The sequence below is a fragment of the Lissotriton helveticus genome, chromosome 1_1 (genome assembly GCF_964261635.1).
Source record: "Lissotriton helveticus chromosome 1_1, aLisHel1.1, whole genome shotgun sequence".
Classification (NCBI taxonomy): Eukaryota; Metazoa; Chordata; class Amphibia; order Caudata; family Salamandridae; genus Lissotriton; species Lissotriton helveticus.
In genome coordinates this window covers 375601343-375626631 of record NC_136057.1, presented here as the reverse complement: position 1 = coordinate 375626631, position 25289 = coordinate 375601343, and the positions used below count along the sequence as shown (strand labels likewise).

Below are 25289 nucleotides of genomic sequence, written 5' to 3'. Positions count from 1 at the left end.
TGGTTCCGAATCTCCAACAACAGAGTTAGGGTTTACTCTCAGTTCCTCATCAACACGCAAGTCAGGAAGGAGGCGCCTGATTTTAGATCTTTGCGCAAACTTTTCAAATGTTGTACCTCAAGAAGGTCATAAAGTTCTACTGCCAGAACGACTTTATAATTACACTCAACCTCCAGGATGTCTATTTTCATGTGCCAATCCTTCCAAAGCATAGGAAGTGGCTACACTTTACAATAGGTACAAATCTTTTTAATTCAAGGTCCTACCTTTTTGGACTTCGGTCCGCGCCACTTGTCTTTACATGGATCCTGGCACCAGTGGCAGCCTGTCTACGTCTGCAAGGCATACAAATTTATCATTACTTAGACGACTGTTTAAGAAGGGCTCGCTCTTATCAACAAGCAGTCCAGCACACCCAGACTTGTCAGTCACTATTTCAAAACCTGATTTTCAAAAATCATGACAAGTCCCCACTAGTCCTAGCTCCGATATGAACATTTCTCGGAGCATCAATCAATACAAACCTAGCAAAGGTGTTTGTCTCACACGAACGACAGGCCTGCATCTCCCACTTGGTGGTTCTTCTAAGTACAAAAAAAATAAATAAATAAATAAAGGTCAGTTTCAGTAGATCCTCAAAGTCATTCCTGGCCACGGCCTCTACCTGCATCCAGTTGGTTCCCAACTGCAGATTACACATGAGAAAATGCTAGAGGAGCTAGCCAAGCACTGGCGACAACTATCTGGCTCATTCAACGACAACATCTTATTTGCCTTTCGAATGAGGACACCGCTGGGCTGGTTGGCCCACGCTCCCAGTGTCGCAGCAGGCCACTCCCTCCTCGGACGCTCCACCGCTCACCCTTACCAGCGATGCCTCTCTGGAAGGTTAGGGAGCGCACCTTCAGGGTTTTTTCCATCAAGGGCAGATGGACGCCTCTCCAACGCACGTCACACACTAACCGCTTGGAGCTGTTATCCCGTTTCCTGGCTCTGAAAGCCTTCCACTTCCTAGTGCGAGAGGAATCAGTGTTAGCATGTACAGACAATACTATCGCTATTCACTATCTCAACAAGCAAGGAGGTACGCGATCACTGTCGCCCAAACAAGCACAAAACATTTGCGAATAGGCCATTCACCATCGCGTTGATATTTCTGCAATACATGTTCCAAGGGTCTCGAACGTCATGACGGACTCCCTCAGCGGATCCGCCTAGGACAACCACAGGTAGGATCTCCACCAACAGACCCTGGACCACATCTTATGCCTGGGGGCCAACCAGACCTGGATCTGTTTGCATCGCCTCTCAACCGCAAATATCTATGATGAACTCATCAACAGTATTTGCATTCGCTTTTCCGCCGATTCTGTTTGTGCCTCATCTCTAGCGGAAAATGAGGTTCTAACCATGTCACATCCCACTCCTTGTGCTCAGACGGCCTCGCCGACCGTGGTGCACGGGTCTCCTACTACTACCTTGCTGCGAACCTATCACGCTTCGCCCTCTGCCGCACCTTCTGACAGTGCAGTGCGGATGGATTCACCATCCGCATTCCTCAGGCCTCAGGCTTGCGGCTTCAACCTGAGCACTCTGAATATGCTCACTTGTGCATTGCCTCAGACTAAGGGGAGGTTTCTCGCGAACGCAAGAGCCCATCCACTACTTAGATATATAAACCAAAATGTAAATGCTTTGGTATCTGGTGCGAGTCTGTCTGCATCAATTCCGTGCACGCTACACCAGAGCAAATCCTACCTGTTTTTCTCCTTAGGGCAAAACCAGCCCCTTTTCTCATTTCGTCTTGAAAAGTACTGGCTGCACTTCTCGTTTTCGCCATGACGGATTCAGGTCTCTCTATTCCTCCCTGATTATTCGCAAGTTCTTTTAGGGCCTCTACAGGATGTTCCTGCCCATCGGGCGTTTCCCCGCCTACTTGGCGCCTCAACGTCGTAGTGGCCCAGCTTCTCTAAGCTTCTTTTGAACCAATCCATTTCACGGATTCGACATTTCTAACATGGAAAGTTTCCCTCCTACTCGCTCTCACGTCTTCTCGATGTGTGAGTCCTATTCAAGCTTTTACCATCAAACATATTTACCTTCAACTTCCAAATGACTCTCTGGTGCTGCGCACCAATCCACCATTTAATCCACTATTTATATTTATTGTTGGCTTTGATTTCATCTAGAAGAGTCTGTGATGTCCAGGCTTTCACTGTCCATCCACCTTTATTACAGTTCACGTCTAATTCAGTAGTGCTCCGCACAAACCCAAAATTTATGCCTAAGGTGCCTTCGGACTTTCACCTGAACGAGCCAGTCATTTTAAGGAAATTTTTTCCTAATCCGCAATCCCCTGCGGAAAGGGCATTGCATACACTTGACATCAGGAGATGTTTAAAGTTCTATTTACAAAGGACCTCTGCAATACGCAAATCCGATCAATTGTTCGTTGCCCATGGAAGGATAAGACAAGGACATGCAGTGTCTAAATAAACCATAGCTAGATGGATCTCTGCAAATATTGACTTTTGCCATATACAAGCAGGAAGACCTTTACAGGCAACTCCAAGGGCTCATTCTACAAGAGCTGTGTCTTCCTCAACTGCTCTTTTCGCTGGAGTTCCTCTTCAGCAAATCTGCAGAGCAGCAACCGGGTCCAGCAGGCATACTTTCACCAAGCACTATTGTTGCTCGGATGCCGCCAGCGAGACTGATGCTTCAGTGGGTCAAGCAGTTCTGCAATCTTTTCAGATAAGGTGAGCCTCTGTTTCCCTCCTCCTCTTTACTTCTTTCCAGACGCTTATTTCATGCCTATTATTATGTACATTCTCATGTAACTGCAATTTTTTCATGCATTTAGGAATGAGGCATTTCATTATATGATTATGGGTTTTTTCATATGCACAAACTTATGCAACAAATAGCGTCTTCCAAGCATTATTATATACTGCTATCTACTCTGATTCAGGCATGTGAATCTATGAAAGACACCCCAATACTGGTGAAGAATAATAGTTACTTACCTGTAATCTGTGGTTCTCCAGTATTGGTGTCTTTCATAGATTCACATGCAACCCGCCCACCTCCCCTCAGAGGCTCATAGGCTAGGTTGGTTTTACCTTCACTCCTGTGCGAGAAAATCTAAGAGCCTGAGCCTCTGGGAAGGACTTTCTGGTGGGTGCTATCGCCTGATTGGCTGCAGTGTGGACTATACAAAATGACTAGGATAGTCATGAGTGTGGAAGTTTTTTCTATGGTAGCTTGGGCTACTTTACTTCCTGGTTGTTTATTACCAAGTTTTTCTAAGGCTATTAGTGTATAATATTGCTTTTTTATGTACCGTGGGACTCCCACTCCGACGACGGGGAATGATTCAGGCTTGTGAATCTATGAAAGACACCAATACTGGAGAACCACATATTACAGGTAAGTAACTATTGTTCATCTGCCTTCCTGTAGTGCTCCTCTCCCCCTGACACTTGATTGCTGAGACCCCGAGAGATAGTTGCGCCTTTGAGGCATAGAGCCAGGCCAGGAGAATGCAGTGGTTTTACCCCCTTCGGAGAGAAGAGAGTTCTGGGGGGCTCTTGCAGGGACTGGGCACGCATCTGGACCAGAGTCCCGGGGCGAGTACGTGGGCCCCTGGCTGTGCCCTCTGAGAGTTGGTGGCGTTCCTGCCTTGTTGCTGAGCCCTAGAGCTTAGGCACTGCTGGGGGTGGAATGGCGGCCTCCAGAAACCGGAAGGCTAAACCCCTCAATACCTCAGAAGGTGGTGGGGCAGTCTACCTCTCCGCCCACGGACAAATCCCTGTGCACTGAGGAAAGTAACGTGCCAGCGACCAAAGCCTTCATGTTAGACTTGTTCTCCGCCATAAAGGAAGACATCTTAGAGCTCCGCTCGCAGCTTACTTCGGACCTGCGCTAGAGCACGACCTGGGAGCAGCGGAGGACATCCACCGACTCCAGCAAGATGTACTCCGCCTCACGGAGCAGAATATGGACCTCCAGGCTCACGCCGAGTACTTGGAGAACAGATCTCGGCGGAATAATATTAGGATCCGGGCGGTTCCATGGAAAGGAGAGGGAGATGATCTACGCGAATACGTCAGGGCTCTTTTCCATCCTAGGTGAGGAGGAGGGCGACCTGGACATCCAAATGGATCGTGTACATTGCGTTGGTCTACCGCGTGGCGCAAGGCCCCTCCCCCGGACATTCTGGTATGTGTCCATGATTTTCAGCTTAAGGAAAAGATCCTCAGGAAAGCTCTGGACCTTAATCCCATACATTTCAGAGACCACCAACCAGTCCTTTTTCAAGACCTGGCGGCCTCCACCCTTGTCAAACGCAGGGAGTTTAAGCCCATCACCTGCGGGAGCAGGGCATTCCCTACTCATGGGGCATCCATTCAGGCTAACCTTCAAACTCAATGGCAAGTTGGTCCAAGTGCGTTCCCTGGAGTCGGCCTTCAAGATCTAGGGCCTGGAGAGGGCCGGTTCTACGCCCAGAGCTGGGGGGTCGCCTGTTAGACAGCGCAGGCGTTCCGGGGAGTGACAGCGTGTCGGGAAGTCGCCTTCATCAGTGGAACTGGACCTGTCTGCAAGTCTTCTGGAGAAGGGGGGCTGCTGTTGCCTCCGTGGCCTTGGTAACTGATTCGCCTGGAGTCTCTTGAAGCCTGGCAGCTTGGCACTAGTTGGGACTAAATCTGGCGTTGGAGGAGGACAGTTTTTCTACTAACGTGTTGTTGCACTCCTATGCTCTTGATCGAGGGGGTGTCCTGTATCTGGATTTGGGAATGGGTGATGAAGGCGTCATGTTCCCCTGCCATTGGGGCCTGTTTGACAGACTGTTGTTATCTTTTGCGTAATCTGTTTCTTTTTTCCTTAGGGGTTCTCATGTGGTTGGGGTTGGGGGGGGTTTGGTTGGGGGGCTGGGGGCTCGGCATCAGCTTTCAAGGGACTTGGGGGTCGATCAGGGGTGACATCAGGAAGTTGTGACACCAAAGGAATGCTGGGGATAAGCGTTGCAGTGGCTCTTCCTCCATGCTCTAGATATGGTAGGTAGGAGCTTGAAAGTTGTGAGCCTGAATGTTAGGGGTCCGAATAGCCCAGTTAAGCGCTCTGCTATCCTCTCCCTCTTAGAGAATGCGGAAAGTGGGGTGTGCCTGTTGCAGGAGACGCATCTCCTCTCTAAGGATGTTAAGCGCATGCCAGACAAACGCTTCCCACTGCAACTTTGGTCCTCATGTTTTTCTAAGAAGCATGGGGTAGCCATTCTCTTTAGCGCATGGGCGCACTGCAAAGTTCTCTCTCAGGTGGTGGACATGAAAGGTAGATTCTTGCCTGTCCGCGTTTTGTGGGGGGAGATGCAGCTCACGATAGGGTACATCTATGCTCCAAATGAAAGGCAAGAACCTTTCTTGCAAGCGGCTCTCTCGCAGGTGTTAGCTTCACCGGATGCCCTGATTCTGGTGGGTGGTGATTTAAATAATGTAATGGACTCTGGATTGGACAGGTCCGAGCAGAGGTCCCACCAAGCGGGGGCAATGTCGCAGGGGGGGAGGCAGTGGCTTCTGGAGGGGGGGCTACATGATGTGTGGCGTGTTCTGCATCCTCAGTAGCGCGATTATACTTTACTATTCTGCGGCTCATAAAACGTATGCGCGCTTAGACTACTTCCTAGCTACGTCTTCTATGTTGCCTCATTTGTTGGCTGCCGACATCACAAGCGCTCCGTGTCGGATTATGTACTCATCTCAGTTTTGCTCACCTCCCATGGCGATCGGCCACTGCCGTCGGGCTGGTGACTCCATGCTTCATTCAGATTCGGTGGTCCAGAAGATCAGGGACACTATTACTCACTATCTTGCCGATAATGATGTAGAGGAAACACCCCTTGCATCAGTCTGGGAGGCCCTAAAACTAGTAGTACGGGGAGAGTTTATAGCGCTTGCAGCGACATATTCCCGATTGCGCAAGGAAAAGCGCGCTGAGTTGGAGAAGGAGGTTGGCGGCTTAGAGGCAATTCATAAGAGGACCGGGTCCCCTAGGGTCTGGAGGGAGTTGGAGACGAAAAGACGTATGTTAAAGCACTTAGACCTTAATAGGGCTTCCCATGCATTACTGCGCTTGCGACATAAGTTCTACTTCAGTGGGTACAAAGGGGGGAAGGTGCTAGAGCATAGGTTGTGGGCGCGCACTCAATTGTCAGCTATTCCATCCATTAGGGACCCTCAAGCGATTGCCGCCATTGTGGACACCTTTTGGCAGTTCTATCAGACTTTGTACAGGGGGGAGGGTGTGGACGGTGGGGAAGTGGCTGACTACTTGGCGTCTTGTGTCATCATGCGGTGACTCCGTCCATGGCGGAGGCGGCGATTACGGTCATTCTTAAGTCTGGCAAGGACCCTAACAATTGCGGTTCGTACAGACCGATCTCGTTGCTCAACATTGATGCAAAACTGTTTGCGGGCGTATTGGCTGCGCGCCTCAGCCCTTTGATGGAAGGAGTCATTGAGCCGGATCAAGCGGGATTCATCCCAACCCGCCAAGGGGGGCATAATACCAAGCGGCTGCTGCACCTTATGGACTTGGTCCATCGCTCTCGGACTCAGGTCTTCTTTGTCTCTATTGACGCAGCGAAGGCCTTGTAGAATGGGATTACTTGTTCGCGGTATTGAGGGTCTTTGGGGTGGGGAACAACTTCCTGCTGTGGGTGCAGTGTCTCTATGCAGCCTCTAAGGCGGCGGTGTGGGTGAATGGCTGTAAATCTGCCCTCTTCCCATCACTAGGGGAACGCGGCAGGGGTGTTCCCTCTCCCCGTTGCTCTTTGCGCTCTATATAGAGCCCTTCGCCCAACGTGTATGGTCCAGCATAGGTATCTCCGGGATTAAGTTTGGCGCTGATATCCACAAGATTAGCTTATATGCGGACGATGTTATTCTTTCATTGACCCAACCTCATTCTTCCCTGCGATGTCTGTCGGCAGAACTCCTCGCCTTTCAAAAGGTAGCGGGCTTCAAAATCAACTTCTCCAAATCACAAATTCTGAACGTCTCGGTCCCTAGTGCTGATGTACAGGATCTGCAGCAAGACTTCGCCTTTCAGTGGGTGCATTCAGATATTCCCTACCTAGGTATCCGATTGGCCTCCTCTATTGCTAAAACGGCGTCTCTTAATTATGATTTGCTCGTTGAGCACACCGCCAAGGGCCTCTCGGACTGGTCCCGCCTTAAATTGGCCTGGTACGGACGGTTGGCTGCAGTAAAGATGACTGTACTTCCAAGGGTTCTTTTTCTCTTCCAAATGCTGCCTCTGAACCCCCCGCCGGGCACTCTGCCGAAGCTGCAGGGGCTTCTCAATAGGTTTTTGTGGAACAATCAGCGGCCGTGGCTAGCGTTGCACCTCGTTACTACACCGAAGGCGGTGGGTGGACTGGGTTTCCCCCTCTTGACAGCCTACTATCAAGCGTCCTGTCTCCGCTATATTGCAGAATGGAATAGGCCCCTGTCTAGTAAACATTGGAACTTTATGGATCAAACGGTGGCGGGGTGTAACATCTGGCATGAGTTGTGGTTCCCGCGCAAGCATAGGGCCTATGGTCTCTACTCTTCCCCGGTGACTTCTCCGACCCTGAAGGCATGGGATCAGCTGGCGCAACGCAGGGGGTGGACTACTTTTCCCTCCCCAGTGACACCCATCGTTGATAATCCGGACTTTTCGCCGGGTTGCTCATTCCCAGTCTTCCACCACTAGCGGGAGGAGGGCTGTAAAAGAGTAGGCTCGCTTTTTGACCTGGATGGTCTGGTTCCTTTTGCCCGATTGCGTACTGAGTACTTCCCGTTGCTGGAGTCTGATGCTTTTCACCACTCGCAGGTGGCGCATTGGGTGACCCAACCAGTCAATATGGCCTCTATGTCTCTGCCGTTGTCGGGGTTTGAAAAATGGTTAGTCTGCAAGAAAGATGATCGCATGCTCGTCTCAGAGTTATATGCGATGATTCTGCGCCACCCTAAGAAGCAGCATATGAAGGCACAGGTCCGCTGGGAAACAGAGCTAAGGTGTCCCTTAACCAGTAAGGAGTGGGAGCACATTTTTTACCGCGTACATCACACAGCTCCTAACACTGCGGGTACCGAGTCAGCGTACAAACTGGCATCCTATTGGTACTACACCCAGGCGCGCGTCAAGGAGTGGGATGTAACGAAGTCGGGCCTTTGCTGGTGGGGGGGTGGCCTCTCAGGGACTCTGGTGCACTTGTTGTGGCACTGTCCGAAGTTGGGGCGCTATTGGAAACTGGTATTGGATGAGCTGGACGGTGCGTTTCAGATTACATTCCCCTGGGCTCCTGAGCACGTTTTGCGGGGGCTTCCCCATCCTAAGTCCTTTCTCTTGCGCTCACAGAAGGGTAGACAGATAGCTTTAGCTCTGCTAGCAGAGAGGCAGGTCCTCTTGGCGCAGTGGAGTTCCCCGGTCATGCCCGATACTCGGGATTGGATTCAAAGGCTCTGGCACATTCTAGCTATGGAACGGCTCTCAATGGGCATGGATGGGAAGGGCTCTGAATATGCGATGCTCTGGGGTCCGTTTTTAAAACTTCTTGCTAAGGACCTCTGTGAAGTGACATGTCCGAAATATCTTCAGATCTTGCAACTTATTCCTTTGGAGCCTAGGGGAGCTACTGCAGTGGTTTGAGGGGTGCCTGATGGACTTAGTGTTGTATAGACGGCGAGGGGTGGAGGGGGGAGCTGATGCGGAGCGGGGTGGGGGGCAGGGAAAGGGGGGGGTCAGGTGGTGGGGTTTTTGTTTCTTGTGTTTGTTCTATTACAAAAGTGGAGACGTTTGCACAGGCGGGTTAGCTCTTAAACTCAGATATTGACACGGGTTCGCCCCCGGGGTGTAGGCCCAGACGCTGTGTTGAACCTGCGAGATCGCGCCCTGCCGGCAAGTTGATGTAGGCAGCTGGGCTGTGTACCAAGATGCTTTCCCACATAATAAAAATAATTGACTCTAAAAATATGATAAGCTGTCCTGGGTCATAGACGACTTACTGTTTTGTTTTCTCTAATGTTGCTATGGGTGAGCTGCACTCACGGCCCCGACAACATTGAAAAAATGCATGGTCCAGGGGGGCATTTCCCAGCTTTATAGAGCCCTGAAAATAATTCTCTTGGTAACATTGTTGCATTTGAAGAAGCGATGGGGAGGGTGGTTGCTCCAGCTAGAGGAGGCGAAATGGAAGGAAGCATGCATGACACCACGTACTCTGATCAAGGCCTGGTTGCACCTCGTTCAATTGAATGAATTACATTACACATACTATACACCCAAACACCTGTGAAAAGCACGAAAAGTCCTAGATCCACCCCTAACTAGCAGCCAAGAAGGTCTGAGTTGTTCCATTAATTATTTATACTGGCTTTCTATATTTGAGACACTGTTTGAAATTCTAGGCCAGAAAATTGATGCCATAGTTGCACTGCTTGGTCTTGTAGATGAGTTGGGAGGCCCAGGAGACAAACAGATTTTGATGGGGTAGGGAACACTACTGGCGAAGGGAGACGTGGCCAGATACTGGAAGGCACCTTCCCCCGCTGACATACTGGAGGATAGGCATGGACTGCTCTGCGAAATTAGAGGAGACAATTTAGTTCGTGTGCAAAGGTGCCAAGAAACACTCCAAGATATGGGGGCAAAGGTGGGCATACTATGGGCTGGGTGGCGAGACTGAAGAGGGTTGGACAAGTATTGTTGATTATGGTAACTATTCATGGGTTTTCTGAGTGTCCTCTGTGAGAGCCCACATTATGTGTGGTTATTTGTTCCCGTGCCCAAAAATCTAAACAACAAGCCCTCACATTGCATTATTGAGCGCTGTATGCCAGAGCAGTAAATAATATATGAGGGGCTCCTGCCGCTCATTTATTATTCTTTTATTCTCGTTTTAAAATATTCTTTGGGTGCCCACCTGAGACACCCTCATCTTTAAAAAAAAATTGGGTCAGCAGGGAGAGCCCCAGGGGACTCCCAGCCTCGGCAGCTACCTGAAGTGCCCCACGCAGGAGTCAACAGTGTGTTTTGTTTATGTAAAAAAGCTTTTAAAACTGGTGTGTCCTAGTGCCCACCAGGCACCCCACAACATTTTTGATGTTGGAAGCCTTGGGGGACCGCTAGGACCCCTGCTTCCCCGCCAGTTCCCTGTGAGGCAGGAGCGGAAATGTCCTAATTTTGTTTTTAAGCTGGGATGCCATGGTGGGGTTGCAGTGTGGTATGTATGGTGGAACGCATTTTGTTGCAACACATGCCTTTACCAGGCATGCTTTTGCAATGTATTTTGTTGTAAAGCATGTATGTTAAAGGCCTGTGCATGTTAGACATTTTCCCTGACCCCTGCCCTCAGTCCTCAAGCTGGTCCCCGGCACCCCCACACTCCAACCCTTTTTACAAATGCCAGAACCCTGCCCTAAGCCCAAAATCTAGAACCCAGCACGACCCCCTCCTGGCCCCCAGCGCTTTCAAAAAATACCTGTTCCCTGCCCTGAACCCTACATCTGCACCCCGTTGCAACCTCCCCCTGATCCCCAGTTCCTTAAAAAAAAAAAAACAATCTAAAGGCCAACACCCGCCCCAGGCCCAATCCCCCATACCTTTACAAGACGATGACGAGGGTACTCTTGAGAGGCACGGCGCAGGTCGTCAAGAGGAAGCAGATGGATATCTTTATTGGAGAAGTGTGGCTCAATGGTTAGAGCGGCAGACCCTGATGCAGAGGTCTAGCCGGGGCCAGGGTTCAATTCCCCGCCTCGGTGGGTCTTGGGCTCAAAAATTCCACGGACCTGATAATTCTTGCCTCGGTGCCTATTCCAATCATGGAGTCCCACTCTGCAACTCTGGGCAATAGCTTGCTTATTCTCCACAACGGCCCCCACAACGCTAAGGATGCCTGGCCTCCACCTTGGGGGTGCCCAGGAGTGGACACCTCACAGGGAAAGCCAGGATGGGTTCCACAGCGGTATTCGTACAAGCGCCTTGAGATCCTTGCGGGTGAGGAGTGCACTATACTAGTATCAATTTACATTTAATTTACATTTTCGCTCCTCTAACGATGCCGATATCCTTGACCACGCAGGTGCTTTTGCCACCATATGTCTTCACCACATACATTGTTAAAAAATGCGTGGTAACAGTGCTTGCATTTTAACTCATGCGTGCTAAAGGCTCTGCTTGGTGACAACCACATTGTAATGGGTGTTTCCTGGTTGCAGGGAAAGCCTCAAAGCCTCAGCTGCCCTGCCAGCGCTCATCCCGAGTGCTGCGGAAGCTGGCATTACTCTCACCTGGTGAGAGCAGGACAGGAGCAATTCTATGTTTCTCTGCCCACAAGAGCGGGGGCAGTGAGAAAGTTTTGTGCTCCCACTCAGCTGGAGCTGCTTTCTGGTCCCGCTCGGTGGATACAAAAGACTTCCCTGCCCATGTTCACGCAGGCAGGAAAAAACCAGTGTTCACGTGGATGGGTGCCCGGGACACTGTGACGGTGCCAGCCCGGAGACATGAGATCCCCAGGGCCATAGCGTGGCTCGGGCAGGAGGGCCGCCTCCTCATCAATTTAATGTACGCCCCCTGAGGATGTCGTCCCTGGGGCATCAATGAGACTTGGAGAAGGAGGCTGCACGACCCCGTCCCCTATATGTTTTTACTTGCCCCGGAGGATGGGTACCCGGGGTTTGAAAATGGCCTGGGACGGACAGGCCACACCCCCTCCCCTTTGTAAATATGTTGCACCCCTCACCCCAGTCCTGGCCCACCCTGTTTTTTTTGTGTTTTATATTCCCACGGTACGGATACGTTCCAGTAAAGTTTTAAAAACTTCTAGGACCTCCCCCCACCCTAGGCCGATTGGGACATGGTATCCCTATCATGCCACCTTATATGTTTTTTTAAATTTTCTTTAGAGTACCCCGAGTCCTAAAATGGCTGCCATCACATCTTTGTTGCTGTGGTGGCAGCCAGTCGTCAGATCTTATATCTAGATTAGTCAGCTCTGCAGATTCTCTGCGGCATAAAACATCTATATTTGTTTTAACCTCAATTTCTCGAAAACTACTGAATGGAATTATTCCAAATCACATAGAGCAGACTTTCTGGACCAAGATCTTCCTTTTTTGCCATTTTGGTGTAATTCCGTTCAACCGTTTTGGCTGCAGCTGTGTCTAATTCTCCTATGGAAAAATGAAAAGGGGAAACTTGTTTTGGGATCCCCTCCTTTGTCTTGTCCTCCAGTTGGTGAATCACCCGAAGCTTTCCAGGAAGGAGCTGAGGTGGATGAGACATAAACAAACTAAAAATGCTTTTCCTATGGAAATGTGGTCCTAACTATAAGGATTATATATGATTTTGTGTGTGTTTGTGTTTGTGTGTGTCTATATATATATATATATATATATATATATATATATATATATATATATATATATATATATATATACGATCCATCACCTCTGCCAACGCCGAGTGTGAAGAGGCCACATCAGGGGAACAGGTGGGAACAGCCTTTATTCAACTGCAGCAGGTAGGAAAACAGTACACACCCGCTGTCGAGGCGAATGCATTTCGGCTAGGAGTTAGCCTTCTTCAGCGCCACGGGTGTAGGTGCATCAGGTGACGGCAAATCTCCTGACATAGTGTCACGCCCCATCTGATTTGTCCAGCTTTGCTCCACCCCCATCGGCCCAAATGCCTAACGCAAATGTCATTCAGTAAGTCGTATAATGTACAACGACTACCAATCCCAGAATGCAGTTCCTTGTGCTTTTTACTGGGAAACGTTGCGTGGGGATGACAAAGCGCTGTTATGATGAAAAATGATTCCACACATAGTTGCCGAAGAACACGCCGTCCCCTCCGGTCCCCAACCGTCTCTCCCTTCGTGTACCTGGTGTCCATTGAGCGGGGGCAAGGCAGACATGCTGAACCTCACCAACATAAGGTCAATTGACTTCAACTCCGCCGTAATTTCACCACGACCAGAAGGTGGGCTCTGACAAATCCCGGAACCCCGGGTGAATCCAAACGCCACCAAAGCAGCAACCAGTAATTCCAGAGCCAACTTGATGAGACAGGAGCCTCTTGGCGCGGTACTGGAATCCGCGCTGAAATACATGATCCATCACCTCTGCCAACGCCGAGAGTGAAGAGGCCACATCAGGGGAACAGGTGGGAACAGCCTTCATTCAACTGCAGCAGGTAGGAAAACAGTACACACCCGCTGTCGAGGCGAATGCATTTCGGCTAGGAGTTAGCCTTCTTCAGCGCCACTGGTGTAGGTGCATCAGGTGGCGGCAAATTTCCTGACATAGTGTCACGCCCCATCTGATTTGTCCAGCTTTGCTCCACCCCCATCGGCCCAAATGCCTAACGCAAATGTCATTCAGTAAGTCGTATAATGTACAACGACTACCAAATCCCAGAATGCAGTTCCTTGTGCTTTTTACTGGAAAACTTTGCGTGGGGATGACAAAGCGCTGTTATGATGAAAAATGATTCCACACATAGTTGCCGAAGAACACGCCGTCCCCTCCGGTCCCCAACCGTCTCTCCCTTCGTGTACCTGGTGTCCATTGAGCGGGGGCACGGCAGACATGCTGAACCTCACCAACGTAAAGTCAATTGACTTCAACTCCGCCGTAATTTCACCACGACCAGAAGGTGGGCTCTGACAAATCCCGGAACCCCGGGTGAATCCAAACGCCACCAAAGCAGCAACCAGTAATTCCAGAGCCAACTTGATGAGACGGGAGCCGCTTGGCGCGGTACTGGAATCCGCGCTGAAATACACGATCCATCACCTCTGCCAACGCCGAGAGTGAAGAGGCCACATCAGGGGAACAGGTGGGAACAGCCTTTATTCAACTGCAGCAGGTAGGAAAACAGTACACACCCGCTGTCGAGGCGAATGCATTTCGGCAAGGAGTTAGCCTTCTTCAGCGCCACGGGTGTAGGTGCATCAGGTGGCGGCAAATCTCCTGACATAGTGTCACGTCCCATCTGATTTGTCCAGCTTTGCTCCACCCCCATCGGCCCAAATAGCTAACGCAAATGTCATTCAGTAAGTCGTATATTGTACAACTACTACCAATCCCAGAATGCAGTTCCTTGTGCTTTTTACTGGAAAACGTTGCGTGGGGATGACAAAGCGCTGTTATGATGAAAAATGATTCCACACATAGTTGCCGAAGAACACGCCGTCCCCTCCAGTCCCCAACCGTCTCTCCCTTCGTGTACCTGGTGTCCATTGAGCGGGGGCAAGGCAGACATGCTGAACCTCACCAACGTAAAGTCAATTGACTTCAACTCCGCCGTAATTTCACCACGACGAATATATATTATCTCCTACTGGCAGTCTCCAGTAGGTAATTATATTTAAGTCAGCTTGTCCATAGGTAAAGCTTTTTTTGTTTTGCTAATAACTTTGGCCCCGTTTGACAAATCGTCATGAAACTTTCCAAAAAAAGAGGTCATCCACATCAGCTCCTTCCTCATAAGTTTAGGGGGTGATCCATCAAGTGGCTACTGAGGAAAAAAGGGGGGTCTCAAAATCCATTGTGGGTACTAGAGGAGTAAGAAGGCACTTGGATTCCATGCCAGCTGTAGAAGGGGTATCAGAAGGACAAGTATTCACTGGGATTCCATGGTATGTTTAGCAGAGCTATCAGAAGGAAAGTATTAACTGAGATCCCATGGTATGTTTAGCAGAGGTATCAGAAGGACAAGTATTCACTGGGATCTTGTGGTGTGTTTAGCAGAGGTATCAGAAGGACAAGTATGCACTGGAATTCCATGCTACATGTAGCATTTATTTCTTTGTTTAGGATTTTGTGGCAGACTTGGATTGTCTGGTAGTCACTGTGGAATGCGACGGACTCGACATGAGAAACATCACTCCAATAGCAAGAAGATGAAAATATAGTGTTTAGGATTGTTTGTAGTCTTGTAGCTTTAGAAAAACATAGAGTACTGCCATTGAGGTGGTGTAGAGCAGAAAGGTCTCTGGGATGGCACACTGTCTACATGCTTTTGGAGTACTTTAGCACTTCGGAGTTCACACTGCACATGGGGATGTGTGGTTAATGTAGCACTTAGAAGGAATCGTGGTTCCAGAACGCTTGGAAGTGTCCAAGTGCCACAAGTGGCATTGTCAACAGAGATTCTCACCTGTCATCGGTAGTTTCCACGCACTAGCTGTAGTCCAGTTACTGCCCCTCTCATGTTGTAGATCCCTAGTTTCTGGTATGGGTGCAAGTCCTTGAAGTTCCTCTAGTGGTATTGCGCCTACATAGCAACCTTGTAGCAGGACAGGACTATATGGGCTGCAGCTAGTAAAACACAGTGCCTAGCAAGATCTATTAATTTATCTGCAGCTAGCAGGGGACTGGCAGGGCTGATTAAACTGATGATCAGGAGCTCTGTAGCATCGGTGAAGCTTTTATTCTGGATCAACACCCTTTCTGACCTCAGTTAAAAACATGAGATTTACCCCGAAACACGTATGTGCAGTGGCAGGTAACAGAAGGTTGGTGGCTACCAACACTGATTGTATTTGGTCATTCTTCCAATTTGGAAATGAATCAGTCTAACTCCAGACGTCATATTGTCCAGACTTCCGGATGATTTAGGGGCCCAAAGTGCCAAATGGGAAGGAAAGTCTGGTATTAATCTAAAGCCGGCATTGGAGTTTGCCAGTGAGGTGTTGGTGTCTGGTAATCTTATGACCCAAAGCTATATGGCATTGTTTGATTTATATTATACGCCTGCAAAAATTGCGAAATGGGGCAGTAGAAGGGAGGACCACTGTTCAAGGTGTGGGCTGTTTGCAGCAGATGTCATTCACATGTTTCACTCTTGTCCACGTCTCTCTGATTTTCTATCAGATGTTGAGCACTTTATTAACAATACGCTTAAGATTCGGTGTACCATGACTCCAGAAATGGTGATAATGGGCTATGATTCAGGGAATAATGGAAATACGTGGCATATGTCTGCCTTCTTGTTTATAGCTATGTCTCAGATCCGGCTGTGTATAACTTCGAAATGGTTGTCTTCTGAAGCACCGACATTTATGAACTGGAGAGCTAGACTGCTTGCTATTCATAAGCTTGAATTCTCAGTATTTTCTTTAAAGGGCAAGCGGAGGAGGAAGTTGGCGTCTAAGATCTAGGCACCGATTGAGGAGTGGATAAAATGATAGGATTTCTATTAGGTTTTCATTGGTTTATGGTTAATCCTCTGTGTCACTTTAGTTTTAAGTATCTTGCAGGCTTTGCGTAATATTGTGTAATATTATTTAATCCTGCTGGTCATTTTTCTTTTACCATTTTTTCCTTTTAAGAAATGTTCTTCATATTGGGCATGGGCATGTGTAATGGCACACTGTGAGTTGGCAGGGGCAGCCACAGGAAGAAGGTACTCTGATTGCACCAGCTCTTCTGAACCACACAAAGGGTGGGCTTGAGCTCTAGAAATGCATTTAATTTAACTTATTGTAATGTCTGCCATATTTAGGTGGCGAACAATAGATGTATACCAAACCACTCATTTCATAATAAGTACTGAAAAGGGAGATCACTTTACATCCCCCTAACCCCCGCAACCTCATTTTAGAACAATAAGCTTTTTGACCTGTGCACAGTGTGCATTCGAACTGGGATGAGGCGCAGAGTTTGCATTGTTTTCAACCCTTTGCAAGCTCAGATGATATTGTTACCTTATATTCATATAGATCTGCCACCAGTTTTTTATTGCTCTACATTAGATATTCTTTAATATGGCATTATCACGTTCAGGGACAGAAATAATCACATTTGAGTGCCTATCAAGGCATTACAGAGCATTCATTTGTTTTATAAGCAAAACAATACAAATTATAATCCAGCATTAAACACTTCCAATCCCCCCCCCCCGTCTCCCCCACTGGCCAATGCTAGCATCGTTCAACACCATGGATCCAGTACTGTTGACCTGACTCACTGCCCAGGGGTCAGAGGCCACGGAAAGACCTTGAATGACCCCTTTCTAGAAGCCTAGCTGCTGGAGGATATGCTTGAGGCAAAAGAATTGCAGCATGGGGGTCCTTGAAGGGTCGTCCTTTTCAGTACATTTCTTTAATTTGTGTATCTAGTTTCTGGTAAAACTGCTTTGACAACACCCAAATGGCTACATGGCTACATGAGTGGGCACCAATGTTGCTGGTGGCAGACCGAGAGCTTCAGGAGGACATTCCGGCAGTTTGACTGACATTCTTTGGCGAGTACTTGGAACATGTGGTTATGATCACAAAACATTGAGTACTGTCAGACCATGAGTCGTGGACAGTCTCAAGAGGCTAAATAAGGGTTTTTCCATTCGAAATTTTTGAATTAAATCTTGCTTACTCAGCTTTCCCACAGAAATGTCAGGGGGAGATGGTACTAATATTTCCAAGAACAGCAAAAGAATGCAAAAAAGTCTCCTGAATGTTCTGGCTCCGCATGCACCTGAGGTGTTCCACTACAAACATATGACCACTCTCCTGGCAGCTGTGAGTGAAATAAAGAGTGATGAATGAGTAACAATGGATGACTCGGCTGTTTTTCACCAGGGCTTTCCCAGTGAAGCTTCGGATGTCTGATATCATTCAGAACGCTGGGGTGAAAAACATCTCTTATTCACTTTACCCATATGTCACTTATGAGCCCCAAAATCATCTGCGCCTGCTTTCAGATGCTCCGCGGGGCAGAGGAGTAATGTGTGGTCGTAAATAACATGACTTCTTGTCCTTGTCCACTCCCAAATATGCTTTCTTACCCCTTCTCCTACCGGACCTGTGCTAGAGCCAGGCTACACTGTCAGCCTTTCTGTGCAGCCAGAACATCTATTGATGACGTGGCAACAGTGGAAAGCAACTTTTGTTTCTCACTGTCGCTACCTCATAGCAGTGAACAGCCGGATTTAGAATCTGGTATTCATCACAGAGGATTCCAATTGAAGACACACACCAACATGTATTCAAGGTGTTCTGTAGTGCTCTTTGATTCAGTTACAACACCCACACTAAATGTATATCTGAAATACCGGTTATATGTGTTTTGGTAACACCTTGAGCCTGCTACCTTCTAAAAAGTCATGACCTGGGACTGGGTTCACTCAGCTGAGGCTCCGCTGTCATGCAGTGCGACCCTAAAAACATTAGAATTAGCTGTGACCACCAGAAAGAGACAGTGTCCATAGCACCTAAGCTGGCAGTGGCCATCTATCTGGACAGGGCAAAGCTTTGCATAATCTCACAGTAACAGGAGTCCTCTTGAGGTATCCATAACGTAACTTAATACTCGCGTGGCCTCTCGATCACATCAGATAAAGGCCCATACTATTATCTTTTGGACAAATAATTTGTCATCGTATCCACTTTGTAAACCTTATTTATTGAAAATGAGGGTTGCTCACATTAATAAGTGGTAAATAATAAAATAATAAATACTCAGCCCCTGAAAAAGCAAATCCTGACACTCGCTTTAAAATGACCAATAGACCTATTGCGTAAGTCGCAGCGGATGCAGTACTGTTCAGCAGGGGTTATTCGCTGAGCTTGAGTCCATGCCAGTTTCTGCTCACCTTTGGGGGTGCTTCAGGTGGGGCCTGCTGGTGATCTGTAAGCATGAGCCTTTGGCAATGGACACGCGGCCTCTTGAGGGTCAGGCAAGGCAGGTAAGGTTCTCCACTCCTAATAAAGTGTTAAAACACTCACCAGAAGCCATTCACCAGCACATGCCTGGTATAATTTGATTATAGCACAGTTTTTATCAGTACTGGGCAGTGGGAAAGATGAAACTAAGAAGTGACTCACAGAGAGCTTTTGCCCTCACCGTGTGAAACCTCGGCTCAAACTTCCAGTATCATCTACAAAGTGATGGTTTGACACAGGAGGTACAGAAGACAGCTGAAGTACGGAGGACCTCTGTTTTTAAGCAATTCGGATCTTGAACTGATGATTTCTCACGTGAGAAATTCAACAGAATGACTCCCTCCTAAACTCTCTCAAATGGTTAACACTGCACTCCCGCTTCCCACTGATGCTGGCCTGAACTGAATTAAATCTGTCAGTTGTACCTCTTCTAGGCACCTTGTTAAATTCCTATCACATGCCGTGGTTCAAGTGAGCTCCATGTCTCCGCCATGTACTGCCCGCCCTCACTCCACCCTCTTTCCCTCAACTAGTGCTTACTACACTGTTTATATTAGGTACTTTACTACTGTATTGTTGTTCTCTATGTGTGCATAGTTCTTACTTGCATTGTCTATTATGTCATTTCTCTTCAAATTGCCGATGTGCAAGTGCATATCCTTTCACCCTTTGTTGCAAGGCACTCTCTCACTCTTCAGGGCCTTGCAGCGCTACATGAAATACTCTTCTAATAAATGAATAGACCTATGCAACAATTGCCTCTTTTAGTTCAGTCTATCATGTTTGCAGGTAGATCATTCGTAAAATAATGTTAGTAGCAGATAGTTTTCTTGTCCAGCTTTCAATGTATAAGCAAGAGATGAAATAAAATTGCAAACTGTTAATGTATGGCTTTAGGTCTATATAACCTTAGTACATACATGATCTGCTGTTTTTCTCTTGGATACATTGAATTGTTGACTGATTAAAGTTGTAACTGATTACTGAGTCTTGACTGCTGAAGCACCTCCTATATCTGAGATAGAACTGTGAAATCATCTCTTAATACTAGGTAAAGCTGATGAGTGCTTTACTATGCAGGTTTTGGTAACCTTGTGAGATACTCAGCACTTAACAATTGTTTCGTGGCGCAAAAAAGTGTGAATATGGGACCAGGGGACTGGGGACAGATAATTCTAAATATTTTACCGCAGCATACAGTTCAACTGCCCTTTGTCGTCTTATTTTTAAACAGTTCAAAGGTCAAGTAAACCTCCACGTATTCGAAGACTGGTGCGGAAGCTCCATCAAGCAACTCCGAAAAAACCTGCATTTCCCACTGTATCCTCACGTGAGTACAACCCAGAAGTGTTTCACCTGTCACCATCTTCAGTGGACTATTATCTTTCACCAGTCATCTTCGCTAAATCCTCATTTATAAATCGTTGTACCCTATGTTTTCCTTTTCCCAGCCTTTTCGGTAAATTGTTTCCTTGCTCCCGCAACATCTCTGTGCGATTATAAACGGTGCTTGGAGAATGTGAATCTTGCTACATTTAAGGGAAGGGAGGAGTCTAGTCATAATTACGTACAACGCCTAATTTATTTATTCACACCTACATTTTTTATTCTCGGTTTACATGTGATAGAGAACATGGTGACCTATTGATATATCTCATACAGAATTCATTAAACTTTAAATCACTTTGTTATTTTCCATTAGATAGTCGACAGGAAGTTCCCTCGTGCACAAGAAAGTAAATAGATCAGATCCCAGCACCTGTAGGGTTTTCATATGATAGGTGATTTATATACTGTAACCCCCTGCCCAGCACAAGTAAATAATTAACCCAGGAAATAATAATCCAATTTCCGGTGTTTGTCTTCCCTCCCGATTATGTAAAGTTGGCACCAACATGTGCAGAAGCAGGTGTTTTTCTGATCATGGTAAACTAATAAAAGCAATGCAGCCTGTTTCACACACATCAGACCCCCCACTCCCTTCGGTGTGCAAGCTACTCAACTCAGTGACTCCTATTCAACCAACTGGTGAATACGTTTGTGAGCCCCATCCAATCCTTCTGGAGTTACATGGAAGAGATCGTCACCCAGGCACCGAACGTCTTGGTTGCGAGACTTTAAACCATCTAGATCTGATGACCTCCTGATCCAGGGCCACCAATGCCTGACATCCAAAGCAGTGCTAGCCTTGGGGATTGACCCAGAGTCCACAATGCCCTTCACAGTAGTCCCAGCATGATGCTAGTTGCAGGGAGGTTGAGCTTCCACCATCTATTGAGGTCGCACCAGATTGCATTGTCTTCCAGAGTGGATCCCTCCCACGACCACAAGAGAATGCATGCAAAGTCTATGGATTGGAAACTGGAGGGATTTATGCTCCACTGAATCCCTCCTAGGTAGTTCAACTTTTGGATAATCCTCCCCTTAGGTTATATCCCTATTGTGCAATATGATTCACATAAAGCCCCTAGGCTTACACTGCTCGCCTCTTTCACCCTGTCCAACTTCTTGCACACGCTACCAGCAGGCTGGGGGTTGAGTAGTACTCATACCCCTTCAGTTCAGAGACGGAACCATGCTTACCTTTAAACAGGGCTTTTATGTCTTGATTATAGTAACAAGGTTATCATTTTTTGTGCTCTTCTCCCTTGCACTAAGGAATGCCTTTATACGATTTCCATTAGGATTGTGTCCTTATCCTTCCAGAAGAATAAACTATCATCCGTGAATGGAACCAGTTTAAATTAGGCTTGTAGAGCCTGAAAGGCCAGTTTCTTAGCACTATATACTGGAGGAAAGTATGTTATTAGTCTTACTTCAAGTGGTAAAGGTGAAGAAAAAAAACCAAGTACAAATTCAGTGAAGGTTAGGCTGTTAGTTCTTTTAAGGTCTCTCATTTGGGAAATATCCCAAACTTGAACCCAACTACTTTTTGTCCATTTTATACAAACTTACAGAATATGCAAACAAAGTCAGTTACTAACATGGAAACCTTGTGCCTATAAATATAAATCTTATTACAAAAAATCTAGCACAATCAGCAATAAAAAATAGGGATATAATCTAGGTAATATTTGGCAGTTCTGTAAGAAGTAAAATGTCTAAACCAAAAAACTGCTTTAAAATACTGTGGGACTTTTTTTTTTAAAAAACAGCTTCGACCACACGTCTCATCATAGCCCATACTATAGATTTAATCTAATGGACTTTAGGTGTTGAGGTGTTCGGAAAAGTTCTCTTGGCAAAGTCCACCTCTGTCATTTAGACTTCATTTGAAGAAATCAATTTGCTATACATAATTTCAGTTGTATGTCACCTTTCTGTCAGGAACCTCTCCACTGAGTGCATTACTTGTGCACACTTTGGTAGAGAATTCTTATGTCAATCTACCTTGATTGACCCCCATGACGAATCTTCTTGTATAAAAGCAGAGCTGTACATTTAGGCCCTGATGACCTTCAATTTTCTGCAGAAATGCCAGGTATTATGGAACAAAGTTCCTCTCTACTCGGGTTGGTCGGACAAAGGGCACTGCTGCCTGGAGGTACTATGGACTGATGGGGGACATTTTTCCACCCTTGGAGCTGGCTTGTCTGGCGTCGTGGGTGCCCTCGAGGCTCCCTTCCTGAGGAGGGGGGGTGACTACTAAGAGGTCCCCACTAAACCTAGTGGTGACTCCAGCAACTCTCTTCATAATAAAAGCCTGGCCTTAATTTGGACAGTTTTTGCCCTGCATTTGAGCACCTTGTTATTCTAAATCAGTATTTGATGCCAGTTGAAAATGTGATTAGAACAAATATTTTCACGCAGCATGCCTAGATGTGGTTCCATGTGTCATAGGCCACTCTTGACTGGTGGAGTACAGGCAAGGGGTGGTAACTCCCACCCTGTGGGACCTACTGTTTGGTGTGTAGCTCATGATTTGCATCGATCTTATTGTACATACATGCTATTCTTTTGTTTCAGACACGAACAACACTGAAGAAACTGGCAGTGTCTCCAAAATGGACAAACTATGGTCTACGAATTTTCGGCTACCTGCACCCCTTCATGGATGGTGAGCCAAGCTCTTTGATGATTAACCCCTTCCCAGGTCATGCCCTCCGATTTCACTCTTTTCCCAAGGACTTCTTCCTGCATCACACAGTTCATTTTTGTCACAATGATTCTTCTCGAGTATTTTTCCCTTTTTGTGGCCACATAAGACACTCATCCTTTCCAACAGCACCCCTGCTTGCACGTACGTACTGGGACCTTGTGCCAGTCTGGCTGACATGCAGTGCATCTTGGCACCTGGTGGAAGCAGGGGAATGATTTTGGGTTGGTTACGAGCATGTGTTCTCTTCTGGTTGTCCCCAAAAGCTAAAGGAGTAGGAGGTTTATCGATTGAGTGTTACTGCTCAGTAGATAACATGAAGAAATCATCCTGGTATGTGGTTTGATTTTGTCCCATAGCGTTGTTGTGTGGATTAAGCAAATATCTCCTGGCCTTCTCTTACTGTACTTCTTGATTTCCACCTGGCATTATCATGGCTCTGTGTGTTTATTTGGCCTTCAGCGTTGTTGAATTGTTCAGCTAGGTTGAGCAGTTTTGCTGTTGCTGCCTTGCAGATGTTTAATTCTGTATATTACTTTGAACAAGTGGAAATTCCGACAACAATAGCGAAATCTACATATCATCCCTACATTCATTGCTATCCTTTTTACCACAGTACCCAATAAAGAGACACATTTATAAAAATAAAAGCCCTTTTGCATGTACAGTCTGCTTAACAAAACATGACCTTGAACAAAGCGCCTTGAAGAGGGAGCAGAGAGATAAAGTCACAAGAGAAAGTATCAAACCACAATTGTCATACTGACAACCCCTCCCTGCGCCCCCAATATCTCGCCTACGGGACACTATCCCAGAGGACAACCTCCCCCCGTCTATCTATAGCTGAATTTAATTTCTTCTTAGTTTGGAGGAAATAACACATACAGTTGTTACTATCATAGGCAGGTAAGGAGAGCATAGCACACCCAATCAGGTTTCAGAAGACCGCTAAGAAACCTTCCCTCCACCAAGGGATGCTACTTAGTCTACCAAGCTCTATTCAAAGTATGTTCCATGTCCAATGGACATTCGCTACATGACTCGTGATGCTTCTCCTCAGAAGTCAATCTTGCCTTCTCCACTCCCACCAGTAGCTCCTATTACCCCAAGGTTACAAAGACATGAGAGTTCAATTAATTCTAAGGAAAGGTAGGCCAAGTGAGGTCCCTAGTATGAGTCTTGGTCTTTCACTCCTGAAGTAATGGTATGTAATATGTTCTCATTGCCCAGGAGATCCCAGATTCTATGTAGCTATTTCCTAAGATCCGGAGTTATTTATTTTCCTCAGGCAGATGTAATTGCTTGTACACAAAGCCAGTTACATCTATCTGCCGCAGACCAAATGGAAAAAGTTTTTTAGTTTATTAGATATACCCAACAGGATATATATTGGAAAAGTTGGTTTAGTGGTCTGGAACATTATATGTCAGTGCCTTCACATACAATAGTAGCCTTGGACAATACCATTCCTAGTGTAAAAGGTACCCCTAGCTTTGCAATCACTCCAACACCTCTCAGCTGTGAGTTTCTCTCATTCTTCAAGCTTTAGAGTAGTGTGATACCCGTATGTGGACACTTGAGCTTCCCTTTCAGTGGCTTACTGTGCCGTGCTGGGGTCTGCACAAATACTTTTTTTCCAGTCTGCAATAGAGGGCGTAATAACAAGTTCAGCCTCTGCTCATTTATGCCCTGAGGACTTCCGAGCCGGCATTGTGCTCAGACGGAATATATAGATTTCCAAAATTATTCTTTTATCAATTGCCTTCGTATGTAGCCAACGTTCACATTTCATCAAAGGACAACTGGCTACTGATCTAACTGTGGGATCCAGCACTCATTGCCAGCCTGAACATAGTGATATGTCTCTGATCAGGAAAGATTACAATTTTGCTTTAAACTATCAAAAGATTTGATGCCCTATGCATCGAACATTCCCTATCCTTGTACATCTCTCTTCTTGCCACATTGCAAATGATCCACTATCCTCGGCTGGGGTAAACTTTGGGTTCCCCATTATATGATTATGCGGAAATGGGAGTGAAGTGAACTACGATGTCTCTGTACCCAAGTCGCAAATGTAGACCTGGACATCAAAGAGAAGTAAAAGCCCTATGCTCTATTCTTATTTGGTAACCAGGGTAGTTTCAAAACATGCATTCCTGCTATAAATTCATCCAGGCACACCACTGATTCTCGGATTCAGCCCTTTGCCATTCAACTAACTTTTCAAGTTTCACTGCCAGGCAATATTTTAGAGCAGTGCATAGTTCAAAGCCTCCATCAGTGGGTGTCTTATGCATCAGATGTCTAGCTAGTCATTGTTTTCCCAGCCCAGACAACGTTATCTATCATAAGTTGGAGTTTGAGGAGTTGAAGTAAGAACCAGCAGAGGTGTAAAGAGAATTTTGAGAAGTGTAGCCAATTTGACAGCAGCTATCCATCCACACCAGGAGAGGGCACCACGTGCCAAGACTGTAG

The 25289-nt window shown here is 46.9% G+C and overlaps 1 protein-coding gene across 2 annotated transcripts in view; it reads left to right on the top strand.

Annotated features, from left to right (window-relative positions):
- Positions 1-25289, top strand: part of B4GALNT3 (beta-1,4-N-acetyl-galactosaminyltransferase 3) — a 751466-nt gene that overhangs the window by 545984 nt on the left and 180193 nt on the right. For both annotated transcript variants that reach the window (XM_078673705.1, XM_078673706.1), the window contains 2 exons: positions 19950-20045; positions 22682-22772. In XM_078673705.1, coding sequence (XP_078529831.1) covers positions 19950-20045; positions 22682-22772 — 187 coding nt within the window. The remainder of the gene's footprint in view (positions 1-19949; positions 20046-22681; positions 22773-25289) is intronic.